The 25,016-nt window shown below is 51.0% G+C and overlaps 12 protein-coding genes across 12 annotated transcripts; 5 read left to right on the top strand and 7 right to left on the bottom strand.

Moving 5' to 3' along the window:
* Positions 1-38: 38 nt before the first annotated feature.
* Positions 39-3,108, top strand: BCR37DRAFT_377201 (uncharacterized protein). Its single transcript, XM_040868756.1, has one exon. The coding sequence runs from the start codon at positions 142-144 to the stop codon at positions 2,989-2,991; it is 2,850 nt and encodes a 949-aa protein (XP_040727005.1). The 5' UTR covers positions 39-141; the 3' UTR covers positions 2,992-3,108.
* Positions 3,109-4,650: 1,542 nt separating this feature from the next.
* On the bottom strand, positions 4,651-6,044 carry BCR37DRAFT_377199 (uncharacterized protein). The gene is made up of 4 exons (XM_040868755.1): positions 5,639-6,044; positions 5,366-5,599; positions 5,025-5,321; positions 4,651-4,981 (listed from the first exon to the last, which is right to left on the bottom strand). Exons 1-4 carry the CDS (start codon positions 5,952-5,954, stop codon positions 4,806-4,808), a joined length of 1,023 nt encoding a protein of 340 aa, XP_040727004.1. The 5' UTR covers positions 5,955-6,044; the 3' UTR covers positions 4,651-4,805.
* Positions 6,045-6,123: 79 nt separating this feature from the next.
* BCR37DRAFT_344395 (transcriptional regulator TACO1-like protein) lies at positions 6,124-6,936 on the top strand (the record flags this gene model as incomplete). Its single annotated transcript, XM_040867561.1, has 1 exon — positions 6,124-6,936. One exon carries the CDS (start codon positions 6,124-6,126, stop codon positions 6,934-6,936), a length of 813 nt encoding a protein of 270 aa, XP_040727003.1.
* A 26-nt stretch (positions 6,937-6,962) lies between these two features.
* BCR37DRAFT_240715 (uncharacterized protein) lies at positions 6,963-8,069 on the bottom strand. Its single transcript, XM_040866551.1, has 2 exons — positions 7,186-8,069; positions 6,963-7,136 (listed from the first exon to the last, which is right to left on the bottom strand). The coding sequence occupies exons 1-2, from the start codon at positions 7,765-7,767 to the stop codon at positions 7,044-7,046; spliced, it is 675 nt and encodes a 224-aa protein (XP_040727002.1). The 5' UTR covers positions 7,768-8,069; the 3' UTR covers positions 6,963-7,043.
* On the bottom strand, positions 7,398-10,596 carry BCR37DRAFT_240398 (uncharacterized protein). The gene is made up of 2 exons (XM_040866550.1): positions 8,376-10,596; positions 7,398-8,333 (listed from the first exon to the last, which is right to left on the bottom strand). The coding sequence occupies exons 1-2, from the start codon at positions 10,112-10,114 to the stop codon at positions 7,865-7,867; spliced, it is 2,208 nt and encodes a 735-aa protein (XP_040727001.1). The 5' UTR covers positions 10,115-10,596; the 3' UTR covers positions 7,398-7,864.
* On the bottom strand, positions 10,597-12,614 carry BCR37DRAFT_240341 (6-phosphofructo-2-kinase-domain-containing protein). Its single transcript, XM_040866548.1, has one exon. It carries the CDS (start codon positions 12,525-12,527, stop codon positions 11,079-11,081), a length of 1,449 nt encoding a protein of 482 aa, XP_040727000.1. The 5' UTR covers positions 12,528-12,614; the 3' UTR covers positions 10,597-11,078.
* A 1,772-nt stretch (positions 12,615-14,386) lies between these two features.
* BCR37DRAFT_391292 (WD40-repeat-containing domain protein) lies at positions 14,387-15,310 on the bottom strand (the record flags this gene model as incomplete). Its single annotated transcript, XM_040870988.1, has 1 exon — positions 14,387-15,310. One exon carries the CDS (start codon positions 15,308-15,310, stop codon positions 14,387-14,389), a length of 924 nt encoding a protein of 307 aa, XP_040726999.1.
* A 166-nt stretch (positions 15,311-15,476) lies between these two features.
* On the top strand, positions 15,477-16,450 carry BCR37DRAFT_240801 (uncharacterized protein). Its single transcript, XM_040866552.1, has one exon. It carries the CDS (start codon positions 15,710-15,712, stop codon positions 16,304-16,306), a length of 597 nt encoding a protein of 198 aa, XP_040726998.1. The 5' UTR covers positions 15,477-15,709; the 3' UTR covers positions 16,307-16,450.
* BCR37DRAFT_240392 (IPP transferase-domain-containing protein) lies at positions 16,316-17,904 on the bottom strand. The gene is made up of 2 exons (XM_040866549.1): positions 17,437-17,904; positions 16,316-17,395 (listed from the first exon to the last, which is right to left on the bottom strand). The coding sequence occupies exons 1-2, from the start codon at positions 17,719-17,721 to the stop codon at positions 16,325-16,327; spliced, it is 1,356 nt and encodes a 451-aa protein (XP_040726997.1). The 5' UTR covers positions 17,722-17,904; the 3' UTR covers positions 16,316-16,324.
* A 183-nt stretch (positions 17,905-18,087) lies between these two features.
* BCR37DRAFT_391289 (uncharacterized protein) lies at positions 18,088-18,732 on the top strand (the record flags this gene model as incomplete). The annotated part of the gene is made up of 1 exon (XM_040870987.1): positions 18,088-18,732. The coding sequence occupies one exon, from the start codon at positions 18,088-18,090 to the stop codon at positions 18,730-18,732; it is 645 nt and encodes a 214-aa protein (XP_040726996.1).
* Positions 18,733-18,760: 28 nt separating this feature from the next.
* Positions 18,761-21,997, bottom strand: BCR37DRAFT_402042 (uncharacterized protein; the record flags this gene model as incomplete). The annotated part of the gene is made up of 2 exons (XM_040871885.1): positions 18,761-21,694; positions 21,884-21,997. 2 exons carry the CDS (start codon positions 21,995-21,997, stop codon positions 18,761-18,763), a joined length of 3,048 nt encoding a protein of 1,015 aa, XP_040726995.1.
* A 209-nt stretch (positions 21,998-22,206) lies between these two features.
* Positions 22,207-25,001, top strand: BCR37DRAFT_377191 (cation efflux family-domain-containing protein). The gene is made up of 2 exons (XM_040868754.1): positions 22,207-22,418; positions 22,464-25,001. Exons 1-2 carry the CDS (start codon positions 22,369-22,371, stop codon positions 24,967-24,969), a joined length of 2,556 nt encoding a protein of 851 aa, XP_040726994.1. The 5' UTR covers positions 22,207-22,368; the 3' UTR covers positions 24,970-25,001.
* Positions 25,002-25,016: the final 15 nt, after the last annotated feature.

Below are 25,016 nucleotides of genomic sequence, written 5' to 3'. Positions count from 1 at the left end.
GGTCGCGTTCTGGTGCACGCGTAGAGTCGTAGACCACAGGACAATCGCAAGGAGCATTGGGGGCTCTGGCTGTAGCTATTCGCCTGGATGAAGACTGCAGACTCGTGGTCAAGCTTTGCACTGCAAGTATAGTCTAGCTGAATGACAGAGCCAGAAATGCCCACAGAGGAGGCTCAGCTAGACTCTGTTGCCACAAGCCCGCAAGCAGCTCCTGAAGATGCCCTAGCTCCAAAACATCCTGAACTGGACCCCACGCAGCCTGCAGTCTTTACAGACGAGATCGATGCTGCAGCTGGCCCAGTAGAATCCATAAATGCTGGTCAGTTGCACGCTCAGCCAGCTGCTCGCCCGGCCCACGGACAGGCAAAGAAGGCGCACGACGATATTCGCATCGACTACGACTTTATAGATAGCGAGGATATGGATGTTGAGCTGGATGAATGGTACTCGCATGCAGAAGACTTTGTGCTGCTGCGATCGTGTCGCTCAGTTGTACGAGCTGATACTGCATTCCAAGCTCTATTGCCCTGGCATGAAGCCGACACGAATTTGATTCAGCAATTCATCGCTGCTCAGCTGACACTGGCATCGCTTGATCATGTCGGTACGACAGAGAAGCGTCATGCCATCTGCACAATCTTTTGCATTGCCCAAGGACTGACCATCCGATGGGTTTCGAAAGATGTCCAAAACGTCTGGATTCGCCGCAATGCCCAACATCTATTTAGCGCAGGTGCATATCCAGTGCTCGTTGAGCTACTAGGAAAGCAATTCGATGTCTGGTTTAGCTTGTGCGATGAGCCTCATACGCCCGACATGGAAACACTCTTTTGTCAGGTAATCACAGATATACGCCAAATCATGACCAGTCTCTACATCATGCTGGAAGCGACGCAACATGGCGATGGTTCACAAGAGCAGGTTTCAAGCTGTCGTCCCTGTTTGGTCACCCTTCTACTCAGCATTCTAGCACGACCTCGGGGCACCCCAGAAAACTGGGAAGTACAACTGCCCGTTCGTCAAATCGCTCTTTTACTTCGTAAAGCGATGCTCGTCACGTTAGGCGAGCAGCTGGAATTGCTCAAGTGCAAACGCCGCCAGCGCCGTCGCTATGAGCTACCAGAGGAGGCCGATAACGCTGGCGTGGTGACGGCGACCACCGACGAGTACGCGCAATTTCGCGCTGAAATTGCATCCAAATACCCAGGCTTCAAGCCGTCGCAACTGATTCCGCAACAAACAGCTCCCTTTGAACTACGTCAGGATAAGACGCATGAACTTCCCACGTATTCCGACGGTCAATGGTCCTCAACACCAGCACCTAGTCCGCCGCCAAGTCCCCGCAGTCGCAAGGGTATTTTCCAGACCGATCAGGCATTGCCATTTCCTCTACCTTGGAGCGAAGACTTGTCGAATAAAGTGCCAAAAAGTGTAGAAGAGGCAACCTTGATGTTTCACAGCCGGCAGCGCCGAGATGTCGCACACATTCAGACAAATCAAAGTCTTGAACTGCTTATGCGCCATGATCGAGGCTGGGATGCGCCACAAGCGTCTGAAGCGTCAATCAGTCCAGAAGTTGAAGAAGACAAGCTTCTTGCTCGAGTAGATCGGCTCTATGATGAGTGTCTGCCCGACCTGTCGTCCGCCATCTCAAAGCTAGTGGATACGCTGTTCAATGCCGCCACTCAGCTTGGTACCCATTCGAATCTAGAAGCCCTCAATACCAATGAAGTGAGGCATACAAATGGCGCCGGTGAGCCTTACAGAGCCAACGGACTTGGACATCAAGGGGGTTCGGACGTCGATCCTGGACCTGAAGATGTCGCTTCCATTCAAAACTGGCTTTTTGGAGACCAAAATGCGACATGGCAAGATGATGCTCACACGCGACACCAACCAGAAGAACATGCAGCATTCCTAGCCCTCCATCAATTTCAGATCCTTCTCAAGGGCATTTCTGGTTTCCTACTTTTGCTACTTAAATGGTTCAAAGTATCGCATGTACTCAAATTTGAGTTTGTCAGCGCTTGTCTAATGGACAGCGACTGGGTGGCGGTGTTTCAACAAGCGATGCTATCCCTCGATCCGCTCCTAGCTCTGAACAGTACATCAGCTTCTGCTTCAGAGAGTTCGTTCTACACAGCACTGAGGCGGCTGCCAGCAGAGGACTTACCAGATTCACCAGCAGAGCAATCTCTTCCTGGACACGATGCAAGTGGCCTTCCTATATGGCAGTCCGACAAGCGCGCTTTGAATGTGGCGAAGCTCCGTCGTGCCAAGGAAGTGGAGGCACTGACACAAGCACAACGAGCGTCGCCCTTCAAGACGCTTTCAACAAATTCAACGCCGAAGCTGCAACAAGACCCAAAATCCAGCCACAGCAACGGTCCTAGCAATAGGAAAACAAAAAAGGCGGCAGACGCAGTCTCGTCCAGGATTTTGTTTGGTGCCATTTCACTGTGCAAGATTCTACACAAATGCACAAAGAAGAAGACTGGCCGCGCACATTTGCTTCTACAACATCGCATATGGCTTCACCTACGTCGTCCTCTACGTGTACCACACTCACAATTGCAAGAAATCGTGCTCAAGTTGTACAAGACTCAAGTGCCGCTATGTTCGCGCAAATGGCGCTCAACAAACATGAAAGTCATTACCCAGATCTATATGGCATGTAAGCCAGAGTTGCGTGATGATTGGATCAGTGGAGGCGAGCATGGGGGTGTCATGTCTGGGTTTGCTGCAGCCAACGCTATGGGTGCTTTAGCAAATGGTCAAGATCTGGACTTGTCTGAAGCAAAGCTTGCAGAAGACCGTTTGCAGCGACTCATTTGGTTCTATAACCGTGGCAGGGCGCACAATACAAAGGCGGATGAGCCAAGCTTATTGGGCAATGCAGCTACTGCCTATGAAGAGGAAAGCGACGAGGAGGACTTTTTTGAGCGCGAGTTGAATAAGCGGTTCGCTGCAATGTCGACCGCTCAGGTATGATGATACGCTACATGTAATTCTCCATAGTTTCAGGCTGCTGTAGGGCTATAAGCACCTCTTCATACGCTCTCGCAACTTTGACGACACCCGGGCCTCCACGGTCTGCCAATTGATCCAAGCCATTCTTTAGCTTAGTCTCCATCTTGGCAACAAGCTTCGCTAAATCGCGCTGCTTCTTTGACACCTGATCAGTTCTTGAAGTCCCTGATACGCAAAGGAGCGGTGAAAGAGCTGTCAACACATGCAGACAGGGAACACACAATTCAAGATGCATGTTTACGCCATCCGCGAATAAATCCGTCAAATGCTTGATGAGTCCTGCTGCATGACGGAGGATGATGAGACGTGCAGCGCTCTGCTCGCCTTCTTCTTCTTCACTCTGAGTCTCATCCGTGGCTGTCTGGCCGAGTGCAGATCCAGGTGCAAACAAGTTCAAAGAGTTTGGCTCATAAATGTTGAGCACTCTAGTAGCAACAATGAATGGGCCAGCAGACAATGCCAAATCTGGCTTACCTTCAATCACCTGAAGCAGGGGACCCTCTGCCATACACCTGAACGTAGGGGCTATCCGCAGTGCTGTGTCCTGTGGTTTCAAGGCAGCATCGAGCACGACTGCCAGAACTTGTAGATGCTGAACTGTTGTCTTGATTCCCGTTGTCGTTGCTACACGCGCAGTCACGGCCATACCAACTCCCTTTGCATCACTTCCACTGATTCCGAGAAGTAGGGCGAAACAGTCAATCAACTTGGACAAGCTCGCACCACCCTGACTACGTGCTCCTGAACTGGCATCTGCACCGCTCACGAGCCTCTGCAAGACTTGTGAAGTAGGTCGTTGAGCATCTTCTGCAAATACATCGGTATCGCCAAGATCACAATCCAATAGCAAGGCGAGAAACTTGGTTGAATCCGCACGAATTGACACAACAATGTGCGTCATGGCACTAGTGATGTATAGCAGAAAATCGTCCGAGTAGCGAGCCAGTACGTTCTCCTCCTTCGCATCACCTTCTTGCATTTCAGAATCACCTTGGCGACCACATTGTTGACGCGCTTGCCTGGCGAGTGCTTGGATCTTTTCGAAAGTGGCCAGCAGTTGCCGACGCACTATCCGGTCATCATCCAAGATCATTGGGACTAGCTTTGCCATAACTGGCGTGAGTAGTATGGAACTGATTGGCTGATGCTTATGCTTGGCTGCTAGAAAGCTGGCAAGGGAGACAAGAGCATCTTTACGCGTTTCGTGTGCCTTGTGATGAAGCAGACCCAGTAGCTTGTCAAGGACGGCACGGTCTTTGATTGAATCTTCAAGAAATTTGCCGCCATCAGCACTGTACTCTATCCCATCCTCTTGAGCGCCCATATGAACTGCATTATTGACAGATTGTTTAGGTAGCACGATTTTGGCAGCTTTGAATGAGGTATCGGTGTAGTTGTCAGCCTGAGCCTTTTGCTTTCCCACTTTGAGCTTTGTTTTAGCGAAGTCTTTGCGCTTCTGCTTCACAGACTTCGATACTTTCGCCATCTTGAGAAGAGCAGCAAGTTGAAGGATGCTATTGAGCAAGCGCAATGCAGTTTCAGTGTTGTCTTTGCTCGTCGCCTTCAGATAATTTTTCGGCTCGAGAGCTGTGGAGCCGGATTCTCAGAAGTAGGCAGCCAGGGCTGTGCAAGCTTGATGTACAAAGGGCAAGAGGGATCGGTTCGCTGCCAGCTATAAAGCATGAATCAAGTACGAGAGAACAAACATACATTTCGCCAGTCGCAGAAAAGGCGTATAGAGCCATTGGTTTCGCCATCGATAAAAAAGCAATCATTCATGCATGCATCGCGTCTTCTGCCTCATCCTCAGTCGTGGTTACAACTGCAAGGTAGTCTTCTTCAAGGCGCGGTTTGTAGCAGGGGTAGTGTTTCCCGCGTTCGTTAAGTGTCGCACAGCCGCGTTCAGTGTGCAGTGTGTGACACACAGTGTGATACTTGAGCTTGCTGAAAGCTAAAGGAAGTCAGCGACTTGTAGGACCTAGAACGTAACTTACGACACTTGACGCGCCTGGATAGGAAGCAATGATTGCCAGAAGACCGTGTAAAATGCTGTGAGCAGATGTGTCGATCACAGCAAACGCACTTGACTCTCGAGTCGACGTAGTACAAACGCGCGCAATGCGTACAACGTGAGATATTGGATCGCAAATCAGGTCGTGACTCACGCATAATGGTGATGAGCTCGGGTGCCTCCTCGGGGATCTCCAGCTTTGACCCAAAGCCAACAGAGAAGAACGTCAGCTTGGGCCACTTCTTCGGTCTCAATGCAAGATCGCGAAGTAAGGCAAGATCTGTTATTAGCGAGATCCTGTAGTAGCGTATATTATAGACTTACATAGGTCGGTCCCGTTAGGCATCTTGATCATTTGTAGTTCTGGCAGGTCGATGTGATAGATCCAACTGACCAGATCCTGACTGAGCAAGTTTGTCCCGAGCAGATTCAAGTATGTCAACTTGGAGCTCATCGCTGCAAGGATACGCTGTAGCTTGAGCACTCTCGATGACGGTGTCATGGTTCTGTAGTTGAGCCACTCTGGTGCAGTGATGCTTGAGGGCGCTGGTGCACAGACTGTATTGTCAGCATAGCAGGATAGCAACACGCACCTACAGGTAAGATCGCGCATGATCTTCAGCTTTGAGCTCAACTGAAGCGTCAACAAGCGCCAGAAACGGTCCACCCTAGTCAAGGCAACCCGATCCGCGTATGGAACATGAGAAATGATGAGGATCAATACTTCAGGCGGTAGGTACGGTAACTCATGACTCTCTGGTGCTGTGCAGAACTGATCTTCTTCAAGTGGTTCCCTAGTGGCCACTATAGCGTTGTTTGCAAGCTTGGTGTACTTGATTGGGCCATGCCGTCTTCCCTCTGAGGCTGGCGACAGCAGACTTTGTATGTCTATCCTCTTTCTTGGTCGCGACATGCTGTGGTATCCAGCCACTACTCGAGCACTGACGACGAGGCGCTCAAGGGTCTATGCGATTACAGAGTCGTCTTGTCTTTATGATGTAGCGAACGCGCACAAAGTGTTTGGGGGCCGAACATTGACGCATGAAGAGCTACACCACAGCAGCTCAGCTACACAAGGAAAAATGCTGCAATTGTCTACTAGGCAGGCTTATAGCTGTACTTACAACTTGAGCAGAAGTCTCAGATCCTTGCACACGTCGAAATGCTTGCTATCTGGGCACAATAAATGGTCCAAGATTCGGCACAAGAAAGGAGCTGCAGATCAGCAGAGAGGGCAGATGTTCTCAAAGCTCGGCAATGACATTACCCTAGCTGCTAAGCTCGGTGGTAGCACGGATCCATCTTTCAACGTCAGGCTTGCTGCATCCTTGCTTGCTGCCAAGAAGGCAGATATGCCAAAATCCAATATTGAGGCTGCACTGAAACGTGCTGCACCAAGTAAAGCAGGGGAGGAAGCACTTCAGCATGTCACGTACGAAGCTATGCACGGGCAAGTGGCAATGATGATTGAAGCTTTGACCGATAAGAAGACGCGAACGGGTGCCAATATCAAGGCCATTTTGAGGAAGCATGCTGCGACTCTAGGCAGTTGTCAATTTCTCTTTGACAAGCGCGGGCGGGTTGTTGTACGTCCGGCAGAAGGGGAACCGAGTATGTCGTATGATGACGCCCTTGATTTGAGCATTGAAGTCGATGCCGAAGATGTCATTGACCTCGAAGACGGCTCATTCGAGCTCATCACCGCTCCTTCAGACCTTGGCAGCATAGCAAAGAAGCTTAACGACAGACCTGTCGAGATACTCGCTGCTGAACTTTGCTTCAGGCCCAAGGAGGATACGGCAGTGGACATCGAAGGCAACGAAGAGGTGCTTGAACTCATTGAGCGTTTGGAAGATGACGCCGACGTGGTCAATGTTACAGTCAACTCGCTCTAGGGACGTGGTCAAGAAGAGGAAAAGAGATCATTTAATCGGACTGTCCTGTTATGGGATTTGTGCGATAGTCACATTGCGGCATGTGTTGACCATATGCTTCATATGCTTCATTGCCCAGCAATGCCTGATGCAACCAGAACCCTCAGGGGGTAATCTGCAATGTGCCAAATTTTCTGATTCTCATGCAGAATCCTGAAAAGCTGTTGGTCAGTCAGTATGCTCTTTGCGGCTGAAGCCATGAAAACTCACCTCCCGCGCAGCGCTCAGGGCTTGCTGTTGCGCCAAGCCAACTGACCCTGCGACAAGTCGAATGGTGAATTGAACCACGAGAAGCATCGCGTGCTCCATCCAACCTGGCCAAACACAGCTCGTCCACTGCTCGATGCTGCCACAAATAGAGAGCAGCTTGCAATATTCTGCAATGCATTCAACACCAAGCGACAAGTCCAGCGAGCCTACTTTTGGTGTCTCTGGGTCAGTCGCGTCCTGCGGCCTGGTCATGAGAGACTTGAGCGTTAAAATCCAGCATGCCATGAAACTCAGGTGCAATTGCAAATGGCAAATGGCCTGATGATGTTCACCCGAAGCCAGCGGGTGTTCATTTGGAATGATTAGCTTTAGAAGGCCTGCACGGAAATTGAGCAGCGACGACAGCATCAGCCGCTCCGTGCCTAGTGGAGCGCGCGTATTATTGTGTAAGATTTCGAGAATGTCTGCCAGCAGCAGGACCAAATCTGCATTTGCGATGCAGTCTATTGTCAGCAAAGTCGGGTGAATACTGGGACGTACGCATATGCCCAGGCAGGCTCGTCGGACCATTATCATCGTCATTGAAATCCGTCAGTGCCAGCATCTCGACATTATATTGGCCTGGACGAATGGTCGAACGCCGGCCGCAAATGAGGCTGTTCCACTTTTCAAGAGTCAACTACTTGTCAGCAGTATTAAACGTCGCTAGAGGCCTTACCGTCATCCACCAAAGTCTCCTACGCATATGCTTATCAGATTCACTAATTGCCCACTGTCCAGGATCTAGGTTGAGTCCAAGCTGGTGCGCACAATTCAGGAGAAGTGTTGTCATCATCCATCGTCTGTTAGTAGCCTCAATGTTGAATCCTGCTTCACCGAGGTCGTCAAGCTTGGCAGTTTCCTGCCACAACGGTAAATGAAGGTAAAGCAAGAATGCACACACAGTGGCGAGACTGGGGTTCTCCGCTTCTGCTAGCAAGCCTCCTTTCAACAAGGTATGAAGATTGTTGCATCGACCATCCAGCATGAATTTGTCCTTGAAGCTCGCTGGCAGGTAGGAGCTCGCAGACAGGTACATTGCAGCCAGCAAAGTGGTCGGGAATCTCTCATCGTTACGTGACCTCAGCTGGCGTTTGCTCAAAATGGGCCTGTGGGTTAGTCTCAACAGATTACGATCAACAGCTTCTTACAGGCTAGGATGCACGATTCTGAAGTACGTGTGCCAGAGTAAGTCTCCGTGTGGCGCGACGATGCGTTCTAGCAATTCTGAATCAATGGTCGCAGCTCCAGAGTGGACCAACTTATCAGTTAGGCTTGCCTGATGGGGCACCCTGAAAAACATTGAGCGCTCATCTAGCCCGACTGCGAGACTTTGCACTTTGTATGTCGGCTGAGCGTTTTCTTGAGACCTCAAAGTGTCCGGTCCGGCTGTCTGTTGACGAATTCTTCCAGGGTGCGAAATCGAGTTGCCTGTCGGAGACAGCAAAGCTCGTCCATTTACGCTTAGACTGGCCTTTCTTTGCTCTTGTTTCCTGTTTTTTTCTAGACGCTCTTGGTGACACAATTGCAACACCACGGGATCGAATGCAAGAGCTGTCAAGCATTGGTCTGCTCCATTTGCAATGTCGAGGTGCGTCGAGGCTTGTCTCACTTGACCTGCTGGTTTCACTTTGTACCGGAACGTTGCTGACACCGGCGTTGGAGGTGTTACCACTGGCATTGGAGGCCAGTCTCGTCTTTCAAGGATTGGCGAACCAGGCCATGGTCGAGGAAAGCTCGCCGTCGGGCGTAATTCGGGTCGTTTTGGGAAGCTAGGGACGATTGGACTCATGCTTGGCAAGTATCGGCTCTCGGGCGACAAGACTGGCGGTGGAGCGGTCAATTCACCAAATCGAGTCAAGGGAATGACTGCCTTTGAAGAGAAATGGATGCGATCTGCTGAAAAAGGACCATTGTTGATGGGTCGAGTCTGCAATGCCTCTGCACGCAAGTCTTGCGGCCGATCTTTTGGTTGAATAGGGCGTATGGAGGGCCGTCGTTGGGTGACAGGTTGACGAACATCCAAATCGTGCCTGTCGGCACGTCCGGGGCTTTCTTGAGCACGAGATTGTCGCTCACTCAAGTGCTGCTCCTGTTCCATCTGCTCGACACGCAAGCGTTCAATCTGAACACGCGACTTGCGTCCTGGTCGGCGGCCAGGTCGTTGCATTGAAACAAACCAAGCTACGCCTGTTGGGCTGTAAACTGCAGTAGGCGATGGCGGTACAAAATCTTGTCGTCTTGGCGACGCAGAGCTGGTGTCTTGCCGCATGGGTGCGGTTGCAGCCGTGGGGGTCTGACCTTTGCGAGCTACTGGCTTGTCACGCTCTTGCTGGCTCTTTTGTCGATTGAGTGCGTCTTGATGGGAAGCTGACGCAATAAAGTGTCGAGGTTCTGGCATTTTGGGGAGAAGACGCTGCTTGAAAGGTCGCAGCGTCGAGGTCTCACCTGACTGGCCAGGTCGTTGCTCGAGCTCAGTATCGCTGTTTGCGCGCTTACGAGCGTTGCTTGTGTGTTCGTTGAGAGGTGTCTTGGATGTGCGAGCACGACCGACCGTCCAAGCCCCTTGTGGGGGTGTTCGCCTATCCAGAGGCGAATGCGGCATAGGCGATTGCATGATGGGAAGTCTTGGCGAACTTCGATCTCCGTCACTTTCGGCACCATACCTGGTGATGATCAGGGGCGGCAAGCTGAAAGGCTGTCGTAGAAAGCCTGGACGAATGGGAGGATATGTCTGCCCACCCGTCAATTCGCTCACAGCTGGCAAGCGAAAAGGCGATACTGGTGGCGGCAGCATTTTTGCGTGTGGTACAGCCAAATCGATTGACTGGATCTGATCAGATGTGCTTGTTGGCAAAAACGGCTTCGATCCTGTTGGCTCGCTGTCCATCAAGTCTAATTCAGCAGCGGACGAGTTGGTGTAGGGTAAAATGAGGGTCAAAAAGAGTGTGAGTGGTCAGCTGTTGGAAATCGTCGAGAGAGAAAGGCGCATCGACAGAGATCCACTGCGTTATGTAGATTCGGCTGCGCCTTTAACAGGGGGTTCCCTCTCGTCCTCGTGTCTTTTCTATTTGGAACAACATTGGATGTTTTGAGTCTTCATGGTATCGGCGCACTTGTTCCGAGTCTCAAAAGACTTGGAGTGATGGAGGATCGCAAAGAGCATCGATGTTCCTCACTACGTGTTTAGACACGCTGTGTGTTGCGAGGCCATGTGCAACTCACGCGGCTTGTAACATAATCGTTCAGAAGTCAGTGCGAAGTTGCCCTTCCCCTTGGTGAACCTCGGCAATAGGGTTGCTGCCCGAGCTACACCACGAGGCTCTTGTCTAGCAGCACCTTCTTTGTCAAGACATATTTGCTATAACTATTTGGAGCTCGGTAGCGTGGCATCCCGTGTGATCGGTAATGTTGTATTTGCTCGAGCATCTCGGCTTCAAGACGCAAGCCAGCAAATCACTGAGTATCGCAATGACTTACGATCCCTCCACTGACTCCATATCCGTATAATGACATCTCCTTGCTGAGCAAAGGCATGTGCAAGCTTGCTCTGGCCCGAAAGTCACATTTGCGACCCTTGAGGTGAGAGCTTTTCAGACCAGAAAATATTTTTCAGGGGTCGTATCATTGTTGCCATGTGGCAGCACAATGTTTTGAGATCAGAGGATGTCAAGTTGCCAAGAAGTTGTGGCGAAGGGCAGAATGCGAGCTGTTCAGCGAGGAAGGGGAGATCTCCACAGATCTGTCTTGAATGGTCACGAGACAACAAGGAATGCCTGCCTTAGGTAAAATGCCGCAGTAGTATTGATACAGATGGGAAGAGGCAACGCTAGTGTAACAACTCGAAGACCCTTCTAGTCCTCAGGCTCGACGCCGGGAATGGGGATAAGCTGCTGCAAGCAATTGTAGCTGCTCGGCCGGACCTCAAACAATGTATTGCGCGGCATCGACAGTTCAGGTATCTGACTCGATTCAAGGCCCATGAAGTAACCATACAGCACCCTGAGCACCGACTCGTGAGCAATAACAATCAAATCATTCTCTTCACGTTCAATCTCAACAATGACAGGCTCCAGTCGGATGGCCACATCATGATAGCTTTCTGCGCGTGGGAAACGATGTGCAAAAGGATCAGCTTCGTGTTTTTCAGCTTCACCCGGATATCTCTCTCGTATTTGATCCAATGTCAGCGTATCATAGACACCAGGGTTGATGGCTTGCAATTGTGGTCGCCTGCGAACCACACAACCAGCAGCAGCCAAGTACTCTGCTGTATCCACAGTCCTCTGCCTCGGCGACACCCACACAGATAGACTCCGATGCTGTTGTTCAATAGGCGTAGCAGTACCGCTCTGTGTTGGCGTTACGTCACCATTGACGCTACTCGCATTACTCCCACCTTCTTCTTTTGCTTGCCGGCGTAGTTCGCGTCGACGCTGCATCAATGTGTCTGCTAGCTTCTTGGCATATACATGACCTTCTGGAGCAAGTGGTGCGTCAGACTTGTAAGAGCGATCGGCAGACTTGCCTGCACGAGCAAAATACAACGTTCGTGGTTTGACATGCAAATTCATAAGGAAGAAGACGATGCGTGAACCGACATATCCGAAATTGCCACCAGCGCCGCCTTTACCACCGACAGAGGTTCCTTTATTGACAATCATTCGTTCATTGATGTTGATGAGTTTGACATACGACAAGTCTTCCTCCTTTTCTCGCGTCATTTCTTGGTAGACTGGGATTTTCATTTGGATGCGACGGAGGTAATGTTCAACTGCTTTTTGTCGGTCCCAACCGGCATAATCGGGTGAGGAGAGTTTGACGTCGCGTACGTTATCCTGAATGATCTTTTCATCCCAGCAGACGCTCTCAATGAAGAGACACTGGATGTTGTTTTCCTTAAAGTCTTGCATGACTTGCCTTCGAATGGCAAGCGAGGCGTTGATGGCATCATAGATAACAATCTGTCCATTTGATTTCGTCTTGTCAAGGAACGTCAACATATCCTTCATACAATCTGCAGCGACTTTTGAACGTAGAGAGCGCGTCGAGTCTTTGATGTCTGCATGATCTTCGAAGAAGAAGTAATCATCAGGGGCTTCTTCGCCTTGTAGCCATTTCCGCCGATAATCACCTAGATGAAAGGCTTTGCATGACAGACCTAGCCAAGAGAGATACCGACATAACGAGACGGAGAGGTGTGTTTTGCCGCGTGCAGGCAAGCCAACGAGGCAAATGGCGATTTTACCGGCATGGAAGAGTTGTCCGCTCTCCGTCTCATAGAGCTTGCCACCAGCTGGCATCTTGTTGGACTATAGAGCGCACTCGGACCCGCGAGCTTTTGGTTTGTGTCGTCAAGAGATAAGCGGAGTCGTCAAAATTCCAAAATTGACGGCGACATGCTCCGGCCAGATATCAAAAGGGTATTATGCTGCTGTACATCATGCTGTATCCAATGATTGATGCTCTGCGCTAATGCTCTTCCTCTATATGTATGTACAATAAGCAATGATGATGGTGGAATCGGTGGCCCGGTGCTAGGCTCTGTATCGGGACTCGAGAAGCATGCAAAAATGAAGGCTGCTGACCCAGGAGCACGACAGCAGCAATCTCGACATCCTGTGTATCTGCCTTGCATTGAAGTTGCATCGCCCTCCATGCGGGAATGAGCCGTCTGATGAGCTTCTTTGCCGGTCCGTCCGTCCTTCCATATTGCTCTCCAAAATGTGTCCTCCCGTAACCGAAAATGAATGTGTGCGGTGCTGCTCTTCTGTACAATGTATCGTCTCATGCATCATGTATCCGATGCTCGTCTGCCCCAATCCCTGTTTAATGCGCACAAATCAAGCATTATCTGATCTGTTCAATTGAGCATGACCATCAATGTTCCGGACCTCTGTATCCAGTCAAGCGCTGACGCTGACGCTGCCTGATAAAGTCATCTTGCTCGTAGACGACACCATGCAGCCAAGCACTGATACTGTCCCTTAGCTCTTGAGAGAGCAGCTGACGCGCTGCGACAGGGTTATTCTGTGTTCGTGGCCGGGAACTGCTGCGTGTATGAGGAGCGGCTGCTGTGATGGTGTCTTGCGATGTGCGCGATGACTGCTCAGAGCTGGATCTGCTCTCGATGGGTGTTGAGGGCATGTTGATAGGGTTGCTGGGTGGTAGAAAAGCAGACCTGGGGCGTGTCTGTGTGTCTATAGTGCTTCTGCCCAATACCCTTAGCCCTTAGCCCTTTAGCCCTTTGTCTGTGTGTAGTCTCCGTCTTTTCGATTTCCACAATTTGGGAGGCGATGACGTTCCTGCCTGAGTCTAGAACGGCCAGCCCGGTGCACATGAAGGCAGCTGCGGCTCTTTCCAGGCGGACTCCGTGTCCCTTCCCTTAGCACGCTATGGACATCCTCAGCAATTCCTCACAGCTTATGAGAAATGGCCATCACTACACGGCCTAGATTGTCCAAATACTTGATTCCACAGACTGGACCACAGTACAGCCGCCAGAGCCACTAGAACTTCGAGAGCAGGGGTCGTACTCTCTCTGACTCTCGAAGGTCTATGCCAAGTCTGCTGACATGAGCCCTGGCCTATATAAACTTATGCGGGCAAGCTGTCAAATATGTCATCGCGAGAGTCGTCCTCCGATTCTCCGAGACCAACGGGTTGGAGACTTGAGGTTTCCACTTGTCAGCCAGTGTCAGGACCTCAGACTTGGACTTCTGGAACGCTGACCCTGAGCCACGGATGTGCCATCTTCCATATCGATTTGTCATCGGATACCTGGTAATAGGCTGGTATACAGCATGACAAGCGAAGACGGTCTCATTGAAGGTGTCAACTCTGACTCAAATGTCTGTGTACTTCCGCAAAAGTGGCCCGATACTGACAATGCCGCACTGTGAGTCCGCACTGTGAGTCTGTGACGGCACTGACGGGCCACTGACGGCAGTGCTGGCAGTCGTCTGACTGATCGGGCTCGGAGATTTTGCTGATGCCGTCGACCGACTTACCATCTCCGGGCAGCGCCTTGAGGCCCTTGACCAACTTCCGAGTTCCAGCTTCCAAGCGATGAAACGGCCTCTCCGTATTCCGTAGCGAGCAAGCAATATTATGCCAATATATCGAGCATTGTCGAGCAAGCAATACATCGCCTGCCAATTGATCAAACACGCCAAACAAATACATTCTCATCCCATCCAGCAGTGCCAATGAAGCCAGGACTCATCCCAAAACAAGACCAATCCAAACCTGCCACAAACTCCGTATGTGCATCAAAGACCTTGACACACGTATCCCCTCGCCATATCCTTGTTGTCATATCGTAAGAACTACTCGCTACCATTTCTCCATCGAAGGGTGAGCTGCTCAGCTTCTTAATGGCGTATTTGTGTCCGCGCATGGTGCGTATAGGGCGTGCCATCATGCGATAGTCCCATTTGTTGATGAGCAAGTCGATACCGGCTGTAAAGAGCTCATACGGATTATACTTGTTCCAGGCAAGTGTCAGAACTTCCTGTGTAGAGACTGGATTGGATTGAACTGGCGTATGGCCCTGTGTTGGGTCCCACAGGCAGAGCGTTGTGTCGGCAGACACAGACGCAATCATGTTGGGATGTTGTGGAGAGTGCAGAGCCTGATAGACACAGGCCTTGTGACCCATCAGCGTTGCCAAGGAGACTTGCTGTGCCGGATGCCACAGCTTGATACTACCATCCCAGGAACTCGAGCAAAACGTCTCCTTCTGAACAAGATTCCAACTGACGCTAAACACTTCCTTATTGTGCTCTCGCCATTTCCGTACAGGGAATTGGTCGCAAGTGATATCAAAGAGCTGGACCGTACCATCACCTGATGCAGTGACGAGCTGATTCTCGTGATTTTCACTCCAGCAAACATCGAATAAGCCATCTTGCGTATCGAAATGCTTGACTGGTCGCATCTGTCCTGGCTGTAATGCAAGGATATGCAAGCGACCATTGCCAACAAGGCCAAAATTGGCAGAAGAGGAGACGGCTACATGGGAATCAAAGAAGGGAGAGAAGGCGAGAGCTGTGCCATTGAAGCCTTGTGTGCGGTGCTTGAACATGGCGGTGACAAGCTAGCTTGATGGGAGCCTTTTCTCTCTGCAGTAGCTTGTAGTGTATCAGCTGATTCTCTTCTAGGTTTACAGCCTTCAACCACGAACCTAGCTAGGTAGACCCCGTGTCAGTGCTGGTGCTGGTGTTGTGCTTGCCCAGAAAGTTAAAAATGATCTCACTTCCTCGAGACCGCAAACCCTTAAACCGCATCTGCTCTATACTCGATGGGCTCAGATCCTCAACGGCAGAGACACACTCTGCATGGCTAGTAGGGCAAGGTAGGCCTTGACGTAGAAGAGCAGACAACGATACCGACACACCATTCACCACCACACTCTAGCGTTGCTTCCACTCATCACTACAGCTCAGCAAGCGTCATTTTCTCTGCACGACTACATTAGGAGGCCATGGGTCTCGATGTTCCGCGCTCAGATTCCTTTGGCAAGCTCTATCCGCCACGGACAGGGGCTCGCGATGCATCAAGCACAACAAGCGATGCACTGCGCCGGTATCTATTCAGACAAGAGCCCAAGACTGGACTTCGTGAACTCTTCCTATACTTGCGCATCCGCATGCAACCTGCAGACGCACAGCTCTGGCCACAAAGACCACAGCCATCGCTGATTGGCCTCAAGAATATGTTGCGCAGATTGGCACATGATTTGTCGGTCCTGGAGACCTTGACGGGACAGAGCACAAAAGCACATGTTGCGGTCCTGGATCAGGCCTTTTTTGAACTACAGGCCTTCCTACTCATGGGACCACCACATCATCTTCGCGAAGACCTGGGTTCTGATCTGGTTTCTGCGTATATCTGTCTATCGCTTGCGGATAATCTGCTCGACTTTGACGATATCAGTGAGCAGATTCTTTTCTGCTGCAGACAAACCTTGCATGGTATCATTGCTCGGCGAGAGATGGTCAAGTTTGAGGATGACATACGTTTCGATGTGCCCTGGTGCTGTTTACGTCTCAATCGTCGACACAAGCGCAAAATTGGTTGATACGTGCTATGGCTTCCTTCAAATTTCTGCACCTTCCGTCTCTTGCTTGCGCTTCCAAGCTTCAAACGCCTTGTGCTTCGCCTGTCGGTGTACGCGGCCTCGATGCATGGCACTCGTCAAGTGAGTCTGCCACTGCTCCGTCCCAACAGCCACAAACCCAGGACAGGTCTCGCAACGTCGCGACTGCCACTGCGTGGGGTCACTCGACATTTCCTTCTCTTTTGCAGGTCGAAGCATCGATCGCAGCTCAACGGGCACAAACGACTTTGCATCAAACCCATCACCGGCCTCAAAAGCATCGACTGCTTGTAAAGCAACTTGAGCGACATTCTCCTCCCACGCTTCCAAGTTTGTTGCATTGAGCAACACAATCTCGACTTCTGGTCCAGCCTGAGCGCATTGTAACAAGAGCTTGTTCTTGATCCACTTGACTTGCTTGCGCGCATAGCGACGCGTTGCAGTTTTCATCAGCTGAATACCTTGTTCCTTATCAGCCTCAGTGCCACTCTGCAAGAATGCTAGGAATTCCTTGTACCCAATAGCTTGGAAGATGCCTCGCGTGAAGTCCATACCATCTTGTGCATTTGCCGGAGCAGTGAGACCTGCTGTGCAGAGCGCATGCATCTCTCGAATTTCATCAAATAGACCATTCTGAATCATGGCATCGATGCGTGCATCGAGTCGTTTGTCCAGAACTTTCTGATCACTCCATAACCAAAAAATAAGAGTCCTGTGTGCTACATGCTCAGGACCAATACGACCCCTTTCTCGCTGTTTTGCATACAACTCAGACTGACGTGTGCCTGTGCTGTAGAAAAGCTCAAGAGCACGACGGATCTTGCGACGATCATTGGGATGCCAGCGTTCTGCCATGATGGGATCGATACGCGACAAATCAGCGTGAAGTTCTGCAGTGGTCTTGTATAGTCGTGGGTCTTCATGACCACCTTCGCGTTCTTCCGAAGAGGAAGCATCGGTTTGTAATTCCTGGGAGGAAGGGAGGAGTTCTTTGAAGAGGAGGCTGGAGGCGTAGTAGGCTGTTCCACCGACAACGATGGGTAATTTGCCATCTGCTTGGAGCTGATCAATCTGTTTGTTAGTTTGTTGCAAGCACGTAGGGAAGAACATACAATCAAAGAGGCATCTCGATCATAGGCAGCAATACGATATTCCTTGCCAGCATCCAGGAACCCTAGCAAATGATGCTTCACACCACGCTGTTCAGCCAGCGTGGCTTTGTTCGTGATGATGTCTAAGCCCTTGTACACCTGGATGGCATCAGAGTTGATGCATTCGCCATTCAGCTTTCGTGCAAGGTCAACAGCCAGCTGTGATTTGCCCACACCCGTCGTACCAATCACCTGGACAACGAGTGGTTTTCGAGAGGGTGCTACTGCTGCTGCTGCTACTGCCATGGCGGATGAGCGGAGAGAGTGAATCACGTTGAGGCAGAGCAATGATTTATACCCTTCTTATAGCCGGGCATGCGAGCGTGTGTTTGCTCTGATTTGAAGGAGAATAGAGAAGAACAGGAGAGACGAGTTACGTTAATTAAAACATATGCATGCAACTTGGCAGAGGTAGCCACGGTCAGCTGAAGCAACAAGGCCGAGTATGGTTAGGATTGTTGCTGTTGTTGCACTGATGAGATCTCTTGTGAAATTGATGTTGCGTGTGACAATCTGAAGAAATCACGCGATCAAAGTCAAGCTGCAGGAGAGTATCACACTAGCTCCTCCTCCCTGTTGCTGGCCCTCTCGCCTCTGTACAGCTCGCATACTATGGCTGGGGAGATGGATGAGGATGGATATGTAGAGCCTGATCAGGCTCAGCTGGCGGCACTGGCGAGCTTCATGCCAGATTTTGAAGTTGTGGAACATGCTACAGGCGACAGTGCTTCAAGCGTTGCGAGCGCAGACGCTGCTAGTGTGGCAGAGGATGTAGAGCCAGAGTTTAAAGCTGAAGAGGGCGAAGAATTTACGTATCGACTCTTCTCGAATGTTTCAACAACCAAGTTGAACACTGCACAGGAAGAGCAGCGGGACGACGTGGATGAGCATGGCGATATTCGCTACATTCACGTTGAACAGAAGCGGTCATTTGACTACTACTATCAGCCATCTCGCTTGGAGGCATTACAGTCATGTACGACAGTCATCGACGGAGACACGGTCCTCAAGCTGTCTCAACAACCATGGCCTGGGTGCGCTGCGACTGATCGCGTGATGCACATCAAGCTAGATTTATCAGACAAGGGCAAGAAACGTTGGCGACCATCGAAAGCACGTCGTGACCGCTTCAAACTCATCAAGGAGCAAGAAGCACAAAAGGAACGGCAACGCGCTGCGTCTCGCGCTGGTCAGCGTGGTCGTGGCGGTCGTGGTGGCGGGATGAGCAGAACACGCGGTCGAGGCAGAGGATCATGATTATATTCAACTAAGACGTTCATCCATCCTATGCAGCGCCAGACACTTTCGCGTAATCTGGCGGTCTGAGCCAACGTCGCAGGTACTTAAGAGCCCACGGCGGTCCCAGCGATACGCAAGCAACCAATGCAGTCTTCCAGAAGAATGCCGGTGTCTTGACAAATTCAAGGTCAAAGTAGTCGCCGAGAAATGGGACGCTGCAGATGTACACCACAATGGTGGCGATTTCAGCATACACCATCATCGGCACCCAGGTCTGAACTTCAAGGGCAACCATGACGAGTTCGTTGATGATGAGGGCTGTGTAGCTGATGCTAACCATGCGCGCATCATGTCCTCGTTGCAGCAGTAATGTCGTTAGCATGATGGCGACACCTTGATAGATGCTGACGCCAACCCAGACAAAGAAGGTCGTCATGGAGAGTGACTTGCCGAGTGTCAACTCTCGATACAATTCAGGGTATAGCAACGCCAGTGATTCGTCAAGATCCGTGTCAAGCGCGAGTGTAAATACGGGCGCCATAGTGAACAGAGTAGCATAGCCCACCATCAAATAGCCCTCGTAGAGTGCAATAGGCGCGAACTTGGAGACAACACTAAAGACAATCTGACAGATGGAGATGAGCAACCCTCGATGAATGACAAATTGCGCAAGTTTCGCAGACCGCTTGTAGGAGTTGCGACCATGCCATACAAGTAACTTCATAAGTGACCGGAACTCGAGCACCGAAAAGTCAGCAGCCAGGGACGCTTGACGCCCTTCTTTGCCAACAATGCCGATTCCCACGTCCGCTGCCTGAATCATGCTGACATCATTGCCGCCGTCGCCAATGCAGCACACTCGTTTACGCGTGGCAGCTCGAATGAGTCTCGCAACATCTGCTTTCTGAGTGGGTGAGCAACGACAACAGATAACACCGGGGAGCTGCGTAGCAAGGGCGATGAATGCATCTCGTGCATGGTCGAGATAGTATTGCAGTGAATCACCATCAATCAGCAACGCTGCATCTCGCTTATTTTCCAGGAACTCGAGCTCTCGCATGGCTTGCTCAGGTTGGCTGAGCTTGACAATCTGGTGGATGTACTGACCACGAGCAACGAGCTTTGCAGAGACTGCAATGCAACGAGCAGTTTCAACCTTGTCTCCTGTCAGCATCCAAATTTTGATGCCTGCATTGCGTAGAAATTCGAGGGCCGGCTTGACGGAATCTTGCAGCTTGTCCTCCACGCCAGTGACCCCAAGCAATTCAAGGTTTTGCTCGAGATGCCTTTCCACGACAGCGTCCATTGCGGCATTTCGATCGCTGGCAACAAGAGAAGCCTTGTTGTAAGCTTGCAGGAAGCTTTCGTAGGCAGCAGGACTCAACGTCTTGCGACCCACCACGAGTGTACGTAAACCCTCTCTAGCCATATTGCCACATTCTTCTTCAAGCCAGTCATTGGCAGCGACAATCTTGGCCATGACCACATCCGCACCTTTCTCATAGAAGCAGTACTCGCCCGTCGCAACATCACGCACGACGATACCCATCCGCTTGGTTTCGCTTCGAAAGGGGAATAAATGCAGTACTTCAAATCGAAGCACCGTATCATCTCCGCGTTGCAGCTTGATTTCTCGACGGTCCCGACCTAGTAGTGTCAGGCCAACAGTGGTCGTCCACTTGACGATAGCCAGCTCATCGGGTGATGCGGCCTGATATGAGGATTCCCCATCGTAATCGCTCGTAGGCGTGACGTTATGACACAAAGCAAGCGCTTGCACGACATGACATACCCTCGATCGAATATCCTTTCTTGAGCGATTCCCAGCTTCTGCTTTTCCCGTGGGTTTCCCGTTCTTGACAATCTCTGCCACTTCAGTCATGGCCTCGCCAGCATAACTGACGGTGCCGACATGTAAACGCTTCATTTCCATATCATTTTTGGTGAGGGTCCCAGTCTTGTCTGTGAGGAGGTACTCTATCCGTCCCAAGTCTTCTGGGATCGTGGATGATCGCACAACAGTGTCGGGAATGCTTGCGTCGTGCTCTATCTGATGTGCATAGACATTCTTGCCAAGATCAAGGTTTACCCGCAACGAAATTGGGATAATGGTACTGAAGAGAATCAAGAAGCGCATAATATCGACGTACCATTTCTCGCCGAACCCATGAAATGCCACCAACGCTAGACTGAGGAGAAATGTCAAGACGCACAAGATTTTGCTGAGTGTGTTAATTTCTTGCTCCAAGAGCCCAGCTTTCACGCGTGTGCGAGAGGTATTGAGGGCCTGTCGTGTTTCAATGCCCGTATACGTGACCACCGCTAGAATTGTCGTGCCAGATGCCAAGACTGTATTGGCCCAAAGTGCATTATCGACTGATAGTGGCACAGTTTGTGTGGTGGGGGACTGCATTTGCAGTGTGCCGGTGAACGTATCGATGGCTTTTGTCGGTGCTTCTGCTACACACGTCGCTTGCATCGACAGAAGGTTTTGCTCACCATCAAGCTTTTGTGTTGCGGCACATGCGACTTTGAGTTTCCAATCAGTCTCGCCATCCAATTGATCTGTGCGAACGAAAACCTCACCAGACTCATCGTCTGTTTTGAGCAGGATTGCGTCTGCTGGAATACGCCTATCCTTGTGCAATTTCAGAATATCTCCCACCGCGAGATCCCTCGCTTTGACCAGTGCGTCTCTCCCAAGTACATCATAAAGTTCGGAATTGGCTTCTTCATCCCTCCGCCGCCGAGTGATATCATCTAATGCCTCTTGTAGCATTGTGACGAAGAGCACAAAGGCAAGTGGTGCAATATAGGTCGACAAGAACCCTATACGGAGCGCAGGAATGAATTGACTCAGTGCGACGAGCAGGAAGTAGAGGTTGAAGAAGAACTTGAATTGTTCAAACAACGTCAACGGAATGAATGTCACGACGTTGTACTTCGCATTTGAGATGGCATTTGACGGGAAGCTGCCAGACTGAGACGTGCCGATTGCGAATGTGCGTGAAGCCTGCGCTGGGTCAGGACCATGCGCTAGCTTCTTCCAACCAGATTCAAGCGTATGCACTCGAAGCAACGGTGCAGAGTCACTCTCCGGATCATCCTGTTCCAAAAGATCCAATGCGTCTTGAGACTCATTATCAGAATCAGCAGCTGCAGGCAGAACAGGTCGCCTCGAGGCAAATGAGTGCCGAGTCTGGCTAGCACGTCTCGTAGCAGTGGGACTTGAGAGCGAGGTAAGAGGGATGCTTGGCGCGGTGGATTTTCTTCGCGCGTGCATTTATATGGAACTTTGCCGCATGAGCATGGGCATGAGCATAGAGCGGAAGCAGCTGGACAGTGCCAAGTAGACTAGACTCAATCAAAGTAGAGAGGAATATAGCTGAGTGCTTCTATTTGGTGTACTTCCACACGTGCCCCCGGCGAATCAGATCCCGCGCCTGGCTCACGTCGCAGTTAAAATTCCAGGAACAAGGCGACTCGTCTCTTGCAAGAGCACCTTGTCGGCCCGGGACAGATGCTCCCTATCTACACGCTTTACTCAGGGGCAAAGGGACAACCATCACCGTAAGACCTTCATCCATCAGACGACACATCCGAAGCCTGAAAAGGACCAAGAAGCCACGCACGAGCAGTGTCTAGACGCGCGACATGAGTAGACCTAATGCGCGTCGGCGCCCAACGAACTTGCGCGTAGAAAGGTATCATCGACCTTGTCCATCTTTTCATTCTACTAACAAGTGTAGTCACGAACCAGGGCATGTCGTACCAGCTGCATTGACATCGTCTGTCGCGCTAGCAGCAGCATATGCGACCTGGCATTATATTTGGCCAGTAGCAGAGAAGGGGTGCCTAGCCGATGCCATGTTTTTAACTGGACTTGTCATCTTCTTGAGTCATCTGCAGCGGACCCTGTTGCCGTTGCAGCAGGTCAAGGCCAAGGAAAGCGTGGAAAAACAAACAGCGGCAATAGGTGGCATGTCTAGCCTAGGAGGTGCAGCCGCACTGGCAATCGGTGGAGTATGTGCACTCATTGCAGTGCAACTCCTGGGCCCATTCGTTGCAAGTGCAGCATTGCTGCCAGTTCCAGCTTTGGGTCGTGTCTACCAGCTTGGCTACTTTTCGCGCCTTACAAGCGCAGTTCTGGGTTTGGTTGCTGCCTATGCGTGTTTGGTCGGCAGCTGCCTCTATACTTCTACAGAGCTCACTCTTGCAATTGCCGGATTTTTTGCGCTCGCTCTTGCAGTGCTTGCGGCATACTGGACAGCACAGCGCAGTTTGCCAGATAGCGCGCCTTTGCTCGCTGGTGGTTCTCTCATGACGACTGCACTGATTGGCGTCGCAACAGGTGGCCTCCAAACATCGAGCAACCCTCTGCTGCTGGCTTGTGCTGCCCTAGGTGTTGCTGCTCGAGCATGGCAGCCTCTGTCACCCAAAGAGATTGTTACGACCCTTCGCATCGGCTGGCCCGCTGCGATGCTGTCACTGCTGCTTACTCAGAAAGTGCCGGCTGTCATGACTCTTGCTGCATTGGCGCTGATCTACCTGGCCCTTTACATGCAGATGCCAACCTCTGCTACGCTTTCATCAGCGACCACCACGATCGCAAATACGATCCCATCAGCACAAGCAAGAGCCTCTGCTTGGGGAGGTTACTACATCGGCGAGATTGTCAAGGAAAAAGAGTCACGCGACATCTTCTACTTCCTCCTACTGAACCTTTCCTTCATGTTTGTGCAAATGATGTACGGCATCTGGACCAATTCGCTGGGACTCATCTCAGACTCTATTCACATGCTATTCGATTGTCTTGCATTGGCTGTTGGACTTGTTGCTGCAGTCATGTCCAAGTGGCCAGGCAGCAAGGAATATCCATTTGGATTTGCGAAAGTTGAGGTGATTAGTGGGTTTGCCAATAGTATCTTCTTGGTGCTCATCTCTTTCAGCATCATTATGGAAGCACTCGAACGACTCATGGAACCACCGGAGATGAAGACAGATCAACTCTTGCTGGTGAGCACAATGGGTTTGATTGTCAACTTGGTAGGCTTGTTCTCCTTTGGACATGCACATCACGGACATGGACATAGTCATGGACACAATCATGATCATGGCCACGCACACGCACATTCACACGAGAAGGAGCTTCCCAGCCACACACCCAAGACAGACCGTGAAGGCGCGTATGACTTTGCAATGGGTCAATCCTCACCCATCAAGTCCAAGCACGATTTGCGACCAGGTCGTCATGGCAGGACGCATTCAGGAGCGTTACAAGAATTGCATGAAAATGTGCCGCCTTCTATCTTGTTGCCGCAACCAGGTCTACAGAAGGGCCGTAGTGTGAGTCCTGTTCGAAGGCCAGGATCACCGCTCAAGCAGAGTAGCAGTTTTGAGGATGCTTCTTCCGGAACATTGCCTGATGCACACATCCATGACTCACAACACTCACATGGACTCATCCATGAGGATAAAAGGCCTCATGTCCATGATCATGCGCACGAACACCACGACCATTCACATGGACACGCACACGACCACCCTGGTCGCGGAGTCTCCCGTACGTTATCTCCGCAGCGAGACACATCCCATGATATCGGCATGGAAAAGCAGGATCACCACCACCATCACGCCCACTACCAAGACCATTCATCGGCTCACAGCCACGGTGGACTACGCTCCTCCCCTCGTGATGTACACCGTCAACACGGAGACCACCACGATACCCGTGGCGGAGGACACGACCATGGACACACTCACGGACATGATCACGGGCATGACCACGGGCACGGACACGGACACAACCACTCACACAATCTAGAAGGCATCTTCTTGCACGTCTTGGCTGATACACTTGGTTCAGCAGGTGTCATTGTCTCAACTATCTTGATCCGTTATTTTGGGTGGACTGGGTTTGACCCGCTTGCGTCAATCTTCATCGCCGTGCTCATTTTCTTGAGCGTGGTGCCACTGCTCAAGTCATCCTTTGCTGAACTGATGGTGATGATTGAATCCGATCAGGAATACGCAATTCGTGAAGCTCTCGGTGAAGCGTCTATGATTACGGGCGTGGGTGCTATTCCCTTCATCAGATTTTGGAATGATGGTGAACGGCATCTTCATGGCATGGTGACGATTTCTGCAGGGATCGACGGGGACTTGGATGCGGTGCGGATTAAAGTGCGCAGAAAGCTACAGGAAGGAATAAAGGGCCTCTCGAGCCTGGTTGTCCAGGTAGACCGTGGCACATAGACCGTAGCTTACTGAATCTCGTTCAAGACTCGTTGCTCCATTCGAAA

The sequence above is a fragment of the Protomyces lactucae-debilis genome (genome assembly GCF_002105105.1).
Source record: "Protomyces lactucae-debilis strain 12-1054 chromosome Unknown BCR37scaffold_4, whole genome shotgun sequence".
Taxonomy (NCBI): domain Eukaryota; kingdom Fungi; phylum Ascomycota; class Taphrinomycetes; order Taphrinales; family Protomycetaceae; genus Protomyces; species Protomyces lactucae-debilis.
This window is presented reverse-complemented; position numbering and strand designations above follow the sequence as displayed.

What these genes read in the sequence shown, in the direction of transcription:
- BCR37DRAFT_377201 (XM_040868756.1), top strand. Translation starts at nt 142, where the DNA reads ATGACAGAGCCAGAAATGCCCACAGAGGAGGCTCAGCTAGACTCTGTT.
- BCR37DRAFT_377199 (XM_040868755.1), bottom strand. Translation starts at nt 5,954, where the DNA reads ATGTCGCGACCAAGAAAGAGGATAGACATACAAAGTCTGCTGTCGCCA. An exon ending in GCCTAACGGGACCGACCTAT is followed by an intron (nt 5,322 to 5,365) that starts GTAAGTCTATAA and finishes CGCTAATAACAG; the next exon opens with ATCTTGCCTTACTTCGCGAT. An exon ending in ATCCAGGCGCGTCAAGTGTC is followed by an intron (nt 4,982 to 5,024) that starts GTAAGTTACGTT and finishes GACTTCCTTTAG; the next exon opens with CTTTCAGCAAGCTCAAGTAT.
- BCR37DRAFT_240715 (XM_040866551.1), bottom strand. Translation starts at nt 7,767, where the DNA reads ATGACGATGATAATGGTCCGACGAGCCTGCCTGGGCATATGCGTACGT. An exon ending in CCCTGAGCGCTGCGCGGGAG is followed by an intron (nt 7,137 to 7,185) that starts GTGAGTTTTCAT and finishes ACTGACCAACAG; the next exon opens with CTTTTCAGGATTCTGCATGA.
- BCR37DRAFT_240398 (XM_040866550.1), bottom strand. Translation starts at nt 10,114, where the DNA reads ATGGACAGCGAGCCAACAGGATCGAAGCCGTTTTTGCCAACAAGCACA. An exon ending in AGAATCGTGCATCCTAGCCT is followed by an intron (nt 8,334 to 8,375) that starts GTAAGAAGCTGT and finishes ACTAACCCACAG; the next exon opens with GCCCATTTTGAGCAAACGCC.
- BCR37DRAFT_240341 (XM_040866548.1), bottom strand. Translation starts at nt 12,527, where the DNA reads ATGCCAGCTGGTGGCAAGCTCTATGAGACGGAGAGCGGACAACTCTTC.
- BCR37DRAFT_240801 (XM_040866552.1), top strand. Translation starts at nt 15,710, where the DNA reads ATGGGTCTCGATGTTCCGCGCTCAGATTCCTTTGGCAAGCTCTATCCG.
- BCR37DRAFT_240392 (XM_040866549.1), bottom strand. Translation starts at nt 17,721, where the DNA reads ATGGCAGTAGCAGCAGCAGCAGTAGCACCCTCTCGAAAACCACTCGTT. An exon ending in ATCGAGATGCCTCTTTGATT is followed by an intron (nt 17,396 to 17,436) that starts GTATGTTCTTCC and finishes ACTAACAAACAG; the next exon opens with ATTGATCAGCTCCAAGCAGA.
- BCR37DRAFT_377191 (XM_040868754.1), top strand. Translation starts at nt 22,369, where the DNA reads ATGAGTAGACCTAATGCGCGTCGGCGCCCAACGAACTTGCGCGTAGAA. An exon ending in ACGAACTTGCGCGTAGAAAG is followed by an intron (nt 22,419 to 22,463) that starts GTATCATCGACC and finishes TAACAAGTGTAG; the next exon opens with TCACGAACCAGGGCATGTCG.